Source organism: Sardina pilchardus, chromosome 2, assembly GCF_963854185.1.
Source record: "Sardina pilchardus chromosome 2, fSarPil1.1, whole genome shotgun sequence".
Taxonomy (NCBI): Eukaryota; Metazoa; Chordata; class Actinopteri; order Clupeiformes; family Clupeidae; genus Sardina; species Sardina pilchardus.
This window is the reverse complement of record NC_084995.1, coordinates 10,824,672-10,834,671: the sequence shown is the minus strand read 5'-3', so window position 1 is coordinate 10,834,671 and position 10,000 is coordinate 10,824,672. Positions and strand designations below refer to the sequence as shown.

Below are 10,000 nucleotides of genomic sequence, written 5' to 3'. Positions count from 1 at the left end.
ACACACACACACACACACACACATACTCACACACAGTGGCACAGGTGTGACTTGCTGTTTCTTTTGAATTATTTTAATTTCGAGACCTCGCACAGGTTTTTTTTTCTTTTTTCTCCTGTTATCAGGTTTGTGTTCTGTGATCTCTGTCTCCTCTCCTCTGGCACTGTTACAGGCATGCTAAACTCACTTTGAGCGTGCCTTTAGTCAGAGCAGTGGTTCTCAAACTGTGCTACGGGTGTTGTGGTACGCTTGGAGTCCATGAGACAAAATTATCACTTCAAATGATATCAAAGTATATATAATGAAAAATCGTTAAGCGTAGATCTGAGTGCAAACATCACCTTACGATGGGGATCACGTGGGATTCATGACTCGTGGGATCACTCCAATTTCAGCGTAAGAATAAACGTTTGTTGATAAATGTGGCGGCTGGAAACAGATGTGCAGGAAGTCTTATGTGCAGGAAGTTTATGCCGCCTGAAAAACTTGCATACGTGAGTTGTGACTTGATGTGAGATTCTTGTGTAGCCACCGCTCAGGTTCAAATTGATTAAATGCCATGCTTTGCGTGGAGATTAAGCGTACGCCTGTCATACGCCTGTTTTATGTCGTACGCACGTTTCATAAGCGATGGCCAATATCTTCAGCGTCAGTCGAAGGACACTTACTCACCACACCAGTGGCTCTCCAGGGGAGCTGTACCAGATGCAGGAGGAGATAGAGAACAATAGATTAGTGTTAGTCAATGCAATGAAACTGTACTATGAAAGGTGAGGTCATTTGGTCTCTCAACTGATCTCTGCTGGTACTGTATGTGTAGTGTCCTCTGTCTCCCCACTGTAGATCGAAATGCATTAAAAATCCTTTCCCGTCATCTTGAGATGAGAACATTTAGAGGAGAACTCTGTAGTCTGTACAAACTTTTTCTTGCAGGTTGTTGTCGTTGAGTGGTATTTCAGACACAACCCACAGTCTGTTTACTGGCACTCGCCTGAAGAACAGAGAAGTTATGTACAAAGTCAGAGGTGCTACTTCATCAATATTCATGACTTGTCAACTTAGTGCATTGAATTTGAATAATTTGTCATTAGTTTTGTTCCTGTATTCTTTTTTAAGTCAGGTGTTTGTCTTTCACATAACCATGGCAACAGCAGCGTTGCCTTAGGCACAGGTTTGGATCTGTGATTTAATCTCAAGGATTGATATGTCCTATCTCTGCTGCAGCTTTGTGCCAACTGTCACCTTGATTTGAAGAAGTCCTCTCCTCTCTCTCTCCTCTCTCGACGGTGTTTAAGTAGCCGTGCTGAACGCAAGCTAAATTTGGAGATTAAAAGACGAGCTCTCAGAAAGCAGACGCAGCGCAATACCAGAGCAATACCTCTCCGTCTCCCAGATGCGTTTTCACACAAGGACATTCAGTAGGGTCCTACGCTATGCTTCCTTCACAGTCTTAAAATGGCTCCTCTCTCTCTCTCTCTCTCTCTTTCTCATTATCTTTATCTCTGTGTGCTTTACTTTCTCTGTCTGCCCCTCTCCCTCCATCTTTCTCTCTGTCTACCCCCCCTCCACACACACACACACACACACACACCCGGATGGAGGGGCTTTCTGAAGGCACCTGGAGCCTGCGCCTCCTCAAGCCTTAAACCTCCTGAGCCTCTGTGATCCGGCGTGTCCTTGAGTGTGTGTTAATGTGCAGATCAGTATCACGGTGCACATCACACAAGACGGAAGTGCAGTGATGCCCATGTGCTGTCCGTCCCCCCTGCAGCATCAGGTGCCTTATACTCTGACCCAGACCCACCGTAAAGCTGCATGTTACTGCTACAAGTGAGCCTTGGACAAGTGGAGTGTCCACCTGTTTGTGGAGTGTGTAGTATTTAGAGGGACATGATGTAGAGTAAGGGTCAGCGCTCTCCGCTCTAGTGTGGACAGAAGTGCGGAGTGGCCAGTCGGAGAGTGTGTCAGGGATCCCCGTGGCGTTGCCTTCTCCCTTCTCCGTCTTCATTAATCACTGCCATGCGGGGCGCGGCGGAGGACTCCAGGGACAACCTGGCAACCCCTGTCACGGGCGGGCGTGACAAAGGCCGCAGTGGGGGCTTAATTGAAAATCCGATTTTTAGATCATCGATCATTGTAAGCCGCCGTAAGAGCACCTGGGCTGTCGATGATGCCGCATTCATTACTCGGGATCCTACGCGAGAGGACCGTGGTCACAGGGGCTGACTGTGCCATCCTGTGTGTGTGTGTGCCATCCTGTGTGTGTGTGTGTGTGTGTGTGTGTGTGTGTGTGTGTGTGTGTGTGTGTGTGTGTGTGTGTGTGTGTGTGTGTGTGTGTGGTCCTGAGTAGCCGTTTTTCTAATTTGGCCGTTGGATGCTGGCGAGCCGCCCACAGCAGAGGACGAAACTGAAGGTCTGGCGGCTGGCGTCCCGGTCTGGACTGCAGGACTGGCACAGGCTCCTTGTGTGTGTGTGTGTGTGTGTGTGTGTGTGTGCTGTGCTGTGCTGTGCCTCAAGCGCCCTCCTGCACCCTCTCTACTCCCTCCTCCGGGGGAGAGGGGAGGGGGTGGGGGTACAGATGCCACACAAGGAGCCCTCATTGATTGGCAGGCCAGTTAGTTGTCCACTCATCCAAAAGTCCAGGTGAAGTGACCCAAGTTCATGGAAGGGTCAGATTAATGGCAGATCATGCAGATGTAGTCTGTAGAAATGGCTTCTTCCCCGTTCGTCTCGGCATGAACACAAGAGGCAGGATGTGTCAGGGTCGATTGGAGAGCTTGAGTGTTGACCGGGCTCTGCCCCGTATTTGTTTCATGGTAACAGGAAAACAGTTTGTTCCTCCAGATTCAGCCATGCTCTCATGTTTTCTCATGACGTGTGCACGCCTGTGTGTGTGTGTGTGTGTGCCAAAGATGAGCCATTTTAATTTTACGGAGGGTAACACACCCACTCCCTAGTTCCCTGACCTCAGGTTTGTGGTGAGCTTGTTATGGATCAGACCAGGGGTCTTGATCTTGCTTTGCTACTTCCTTTTTTCTCCAATGTCCAGCACTTTGTTGGAGGGAATAGGGAGCACAGGGGTTGTACGGTTCAGCATTTTAGTAGCAGTCTGTTTGGTTTGGTCCAGAAGGTAGATCATCAGAAATACACATGTGAAATTAGAAATGTAGTTTTTTTATCATTAGATCCAGGAGCCACAGAGGTAGTATTGTAAATCTTTACATTTGAATATAAAATATCTTCATTAATAATTGATACAGACTGTGGTTGAACTGTCTCTGTCCAAAATGGGTGTGAAGGACCAGAGATCCCTGTGCAGGTGTGCAGGTGTGTGGATGTGTCTGGGCGTCCTCAAGCGTGTGCCGTTGCTTGTGCCGTGCAGGTTGTGGGAACAGCTCCATGAGCGCGGACATGCACCGGGCCGGCTTCGCCGCCATCACCAACATCGACTACTCGCCCGTCTGCATCGCCACCATGGCGCAGCGCCACGCCGACTGCGCGGGCATGAGCTGGCTCTGCATGGACGCGCGGCGCCTGGACTTTGCCGACGGCTCCTTCGACGTGGTGCTGGAGAAAGGCACGCTGGACGCCATGCTCGTGGACGAGAAGGACCCCTGGAGGGTGTCCGAGGAGACTGCCCGATTGATGCACCAGATCCTGAAAGAGGTGAGAGGTGTGAGGGAGTCTGAGTGTGTGTGTACTGTATGTGTGTGTTAGCTCTTCAAGCAAGACAATCTGATTTCTTTGAAATCTCTTTGAAATATTCTAGATTGTCCTTTTTCCTCACTCGTAGGTAAGTCTTCACTTTTATTGCATTTGTGCAAATCGATAGACAGTCACTATCAGCTCCTCTAGATTTCAGCAAAGCTGTAACTAAACTCCCTTTATCTGTGTCTTTAGCCATTGTCACATAGCATAGCACTATAATAGCATGCAGGATTACACTTTGCTCCAGATGTGGGATTATCCTAAATGGTCGTGCTGGTTTGCGGTGCTGGATTATGACCATGAGAATGTGCTCGTATGCTTTGGTACTGATCCCTTTCCATTTGTCTGTGAGCATACGCCTGTCGTCTCACTCAGGCCCGTCAAACGGTAACAGCAAGCAGAAGTGTTGTGTTTCTGGCTAGAAGTTCGTTAATCTCCACTGAAGGGGTTAAAAAAATCACTATGGGGGCAATTATTGCTCTGACGCTAGTTTGGAGTTTAACACGGTTTTAAACTGGAGTTGGAGTTGGGAGTTGGAGTTTAAAACCGTGTTCAACTATTTTGTCCTATATATACAGTACATACTGTACATGCATACATGAATACATACTTCCATCCTGGCTCATTTAAAAAGTTCTAAGAGTTTTGGTGGTTTCCTGGGCCATTAATCCAAAGAAGCTGATGGCGAGGCAGCAGGTGAGGCAGCTCTGCTGGGCTGTTGAGTGGGCGCCCCGGTGGCCAGGGACATCTCCAGGCCTGGCCCCACACTCAGCCGCCGCCAGGGCACAGCGCTAGTGGAGTGGGAAAAAGAGCATCACCGGCAGCGGCTAATCCAGCCGGCCGCCTCACTTGTTCCATGGAAAAAGGAGAGCAGGGCCAGAGGATGGGAGGGAGAGGGAGCGCAGACACACACACACACACACACACACAACAGGGGTAATTATGCGGAGAGGGTCTGAGGCTCCGTGAGGGCGTGCTGTGTGTTGATTTAAGGGGCGTGGGGGGAGATTGTGATATTGCTTTGGTTTCTAATTGCACCCCGGTGCCACGCGGAAGGCATCAGATTTAAACAGACTAATTGTTTGTGTATGTGCCTGTACACTTTGTGCGTGTGTGTGTGTGTGTGTGTGAGTGTGTGTGCACCTCATGTGCTAGCTTGTCTGTGTGTGTAGTTAGGGATGGGGAGGGAGTTATCTTCTAACGGTGAGATGTAATTGTCTACCCCCCTTCGCTCCCCCAGCACCAGCATTCGGAACATTCATCAGCCAATCAATAAGTCCCCAGCCTAAATAAATGATATCTGTGACAATGGCCGAGGCTGGGCAACACGACACCCTTTTGTATGCTTTATAAAACAGCCCACAGGATCAGGCTTCAGCCAGTGGCTGATTGGCACTCTGTTCCAGAACTGCTTGAGCGACAGGAGGGTCAGGTTCACGATTACACACACGCACACACACACACACACACACACTCAGACACACTCACACACACACACACACACACACACACACACACACACACACACACACACACACACACACACACACACACACACACACACACACACATACACAGAGAGAGAGAGAGAGAGAGAGAGAGAGAGAGAGAGAGAGACACAGACAGACGGAGAGAGAAGTACACAGTACATTTGTAAAAGCAGAGCCACCTGGTAATACATTTATGCATTGCGTTTGAGGGACATTTTTGCACATCACGTACCACAAGCTTTCAGGAATAAATTGAGCAGCACAATCCCCTTTAAAAACAAATGCTGAGCAGGAGTGAGCTTTCTGATTGGCTCTGACTCTGCTTCCTCAATAAGAATACCAGAAGCTCTTTCCCCTTTACCAGCAGGGAAAGAACCAAGAGGTTATTATGAGGAGAAAGAATAAAAATATTTGTGTGTGTGTGTGTGTAGGTGTGTGTGTGTGTGTGTGTGTGTGAGAGAGCATGCACGTGTTTACTGTGTGTGTGTGTGTGTGTGTGTGTGTTTGTGTGTGTGTCAGTGAGCATTTATTTGTTTTCTCTAGGCTTTTTGCTATATGAAGCGACAGTTGGTGTATTAAGATGGGATGAGGGCTCTGGTATTGCGAAACAGATGGAGAGAATCGTCATCTTCTCTCTCTCTCTCTTCTCTCTCTCTCTCTCTCTCTCTCTCTCTCTCTCTCTCCTCCTCTCTCTCTCTCCTCCTGAAAACTTAATCAAAACTTCCCCTGTTCCTCTGAGGGAATCAAGTGGTAGATCTCTTTACCACTCATTTTCCCTCCCTCCCTCCCTCCCTTCTTTCCCTCTTTAATTCCTTTATATTGAACCCTGGAGACTGGTACCCGCTCACGAGCCTGCATGTCACATTCAGTGATGTCTCCTTCCAGTGTGTTGTAGGTCAACGACAGTGCAGCACCACTGAATGCCCATCAATTAAGTAGACTTAGTTGATAGTTAAGTACAGTATACTATTAGTACTGCAGGTCTGTAGTCAGATGTGCTAATGGACCATGCGGAGTTCTGAGGGGAAAAATAGTGTGTGTTCAGTGTCTAAGAACGGTGTGTGTTCAGTGTGTCTTCAGTGTTTAAGAACTGTGTGTGTTCAGTTAGAACAGTGTGTGCTCTACTCTGCTGAAGCCCCTAGGAGCTCCATCCATACAGTTGGAATTGCGAACGTTTGGACACTCCATGTGTAATTATTCAAGTAACTCCTTTAGTCTGAACAACAGTGTGTGTGTGTGTGTGTGTGTGTGTGTGTGTGTGTGTGTGTGTGTGTGTGTGTGTGTGTGTGTGTGTGTGTGTGTGTGTGTGTGTGTGTGTGTGTGTGTGTGTGTGTGTGTGTGTGTGTGTGTGTGTGTGTGTGTGTGTGAGCCTGTGGCTGAGATTGGTGTAAGCCTTGCAAGACTCCCAGTCAGTTCTTCAGCACTGCTCCCATTGGTGGGCAGAGAGAGAGTGAAGAAGAGAGAGAAAGAGAGAGATTAGTAATGGCTGTGAGAGTAGAGAGACTGTTCCGGAAGACATAGCCCAAATGACAGGGCTGTGTGTGTGTGTGTGTGTGTGTGTGTGAATGGACATGTGTGATGGTATTTGTCCATGTGTGTGTGTGTGTGTGTGTGTGTGTGTGTTTGAGAGAGGGAAAGAGAGAGAGGACATGTATATTTCAGCCCTTTCTTCTAAGTGATCATACTGAAACAGTCTCTCCATTTCCCCTTCCTGGCCTCATGCATTATTACACAGCCAGGTCTGAGCCGACACAATGAATAGGATTGTCTGTCTCTACCTGGTATGGCGGTGTGGTGTGTGTGTGTGTGTGTGTGTGTGTCTGTGTGTCTGTGTGTGTGTCTGTGTGTGTGTCTGTGTGTGTGTGACTATATTCCCATTTGCTTGAAAACCTTTCCTATGCTTCATGCATACAGCAGCACACATCACATGTACTGTACGCAGCACTGAGTTGCAACACAAGTGCACTCCGTCCACTTGTCCATACCTCACGAGTCCCACACACAGATCCAACTCCACAGCACACACACACACACACACACACACACGTCTGAAAACCAACAGCACTGCGGCCCCGGAGCTCCAGACATGCTTTGCAGCTGTCTTCAAGTGATTGTGGAGTACCAGAGCTAGCTTCCTGTGCAGTGTGTGTGTGTGCTTGTGCGCACCGTATGGGAAATAGCAAGCCTTCAGATCCTCTTTTTTTAACTTCCTTTGGCTGTTGGATGGTTCTTGGACACAAGTCATAATTGAGACATACACACACACACACACACACACACACACACACACACACACACACACACACACATACACACACATACACACACACACACACACACACACGCACGCACACACATGCACACACTCAGATTCCCTGTGTGAATCTGTTCCCTATAGACTAGACACCTATAGTGTCCATTAGCTGCAGATGGATCACATGCTGAAGGGGAAGGTGAGAGAGAGAGTGTGTGTGTGGGTGTGTGTGTGTGTGTGTGTGAGAGAGAGAGAGAGAAGGATAGTGAGAAAGAGGAATGAGAGAGGTAGGAATGAGACAGAAGTAGACAGAATGTGAGAGAAAAAGAGAGAGGAAGGTGTAGAGTGAGGGAGGGATGGAAGTAGAAAGTTTGCTGCTGTTTATCAACACGGTCTGAGCCAAAATTGTGGGTGTAAATTCTTCAGTTATGGAGAATGGAGGCTTTAACTGCAAGCACAATGAGGCTGGGAGAGGAGAGACGGAGAGAGAGAAAGAGAAAGAGAGAAAGAGGAGGAAGGAAAAGAGGTGTAGAGAGGAGAGAAATACTGCAAGGAGCAGAAGAAAGTGTTAGTGTGAAATCATGTAGCAGGAGAGAGGAGGAGGGAGTAGTCCGAGATAAAAAGATAGTGAGGATTTGGAGAGAGAGAGAGAGAGAGAGAGAGAGAGAGAGAGATGGAGGGAGGGAGGGAGAGAAATGGTGAGAGAGAGAGAGATAGAAAGGGGAGCAGGGAGAATGGAAGAGAGAGAGAGAGGGGAGTAAATGGAGCGAGAGAGACAGATAGAAAGGGTTGAGAAAAGAGAGAAAGAGAGAGAGGGAGAGGGGGAGAAATAGAGCAGGGGAGACAGAAAGCAAGACTGACAGAAAGCTAATGAGCATTGCAGCAGGGGAGAGGAGAGCGCTGATGGAGAGAGGGAGGAAAGGGGAGAGACGAAGAGAGAGAGAGAAGAAAGGAGTAAAGAGAGAGGGAATAAGAGAAGAAGCAGTGTGCACCTTAATCAGAAGTCTACTTTGACTTTGGGGTTTTTCCATGACGAAAACAAATGGCCTAGCAAATGGAGAGAGAGAGAAAGAGGGATACAGAGGGTAAATAGAGAGAGAGGGAAAGAGGGATAGAGAAGGGAAATGGGAGAGAGAGAGAGGGATACAGAGGGGAAATTAAACAGTCCTAACAAGTCGCACATTTGTTAAGGGCGGATCAAGCCATCAGACCTTTTTTGAACTTGCTTTGGCTATTTTCTGGCTCAGTCTTAATTGTCTTAATTGCCACTCATGCACACGCACATACACACACACACACACACACACACACACACACACACACACACACACACACACACAGAGCGAGCAAGAGAAATGGAAGCGCGCGCACACACACACACACACACACACACACACACACACACACACACACACACACACACACACGCCTTTGTTGGCTTGGTGTTTCAAGTAAACCATACACAAACATAAACACGTATTAACATGCCCCCCCCATTAACAGTATCACCCCCCAGTCACGGTAACACTGTGTGTGCTTGACAAGACTACCTGTGGAGCACACACACAGAGGATGAGGCTCCCCAACACACACACACACACACACACACACACACACACTACATAGCCTATACACAAACACGTACAGTACGATGTAATTCACACACAGTGAAAATACCACCGTTTCAGACACACACACACACACACACTGGGAGTGCCGGTGTCAGCAGAGCAAGGTGTGAAATTTATTTTGCAGCTCGACACGCTCTATGAATCACCGCCACCGCCGTTGCCCGGGCAACGGGGCGAGCGAGCGGTGCCGATGTGCCCGAGTGGCCGCCGCCTCCTCTCCTGCCTCCTGCCAACCATTAGCAGCGCTTACACCAAACAGCTGCTGTCAATCTCACACACACACACACACAGTCACACACACACAGAGTCACAAACGCTCACACACACACACACACAGAGTCACACACACACACACACACACACACACACACACACAGAGAGTCACAAACACACACACACACACACACACACAGACACACAGAGTCACAAACACACGCACACACACACACAGCTTAATGGCATTAGGAGTAGTGAGTGGTGTGCAGGGGGCTGCAGGTCCAGCACTCAGGCCTACTCATCATGGTGTAGCGGCGCGGTGGCCCTTCCCTTTAATGTGTGTTTACAGGCCCATTATTAGCTAGTGATGGACGCCCACCGCCACTCCACTCACTGAGCCGCCGACCCACTGCCATGCACCACACACTCCACTGCGGCTCATCGCCTGTGTGCGTGTGTGTGTGTGTGCGTGTTTGTTTGTGTGTCTGCGTCTGTTTGTTTACATACAGTATGTGCGTGCTCATGTGCATATGTGTTTGTCTGTGTTAGGGATCGACCGATATGGTTTTTTCAGGGCCGATACCGATATCGATAATTATGAAATTGGGAAGCCGATAACCGATACATGCAACCGATAAATGTAAAAATTATGCCATTTTTAGGAAAGGAATATTTGAGTTGAATGCAAAACCCTCTAAATC

General features: G+C 48.4%; 1 protein-coding gene across 2 annotated transcripts in view; it reads left to right on the top strand.

Moving 5' to 3' along the window:
- Positions 1–10,000, top strand: part of ece2a (endothelin converting enzyme 2a) — a 117,630-nt gene that overhangs the window by 49,864 nt on the left and 57,766 nt on the right. For both annotated transcript variants that reach the window (XM_062553962.1, XM_062553952.1), the window contains exon 3: positions 3,383–3,666. In XM_062553962.1, the coding sequence (XP_062409946.1) occupies positions 3,383–3,666 (284 nt within the window). The remainder of the gene's footprint in view (positions 1–3,382; positions 3,667–10,000) is intronic.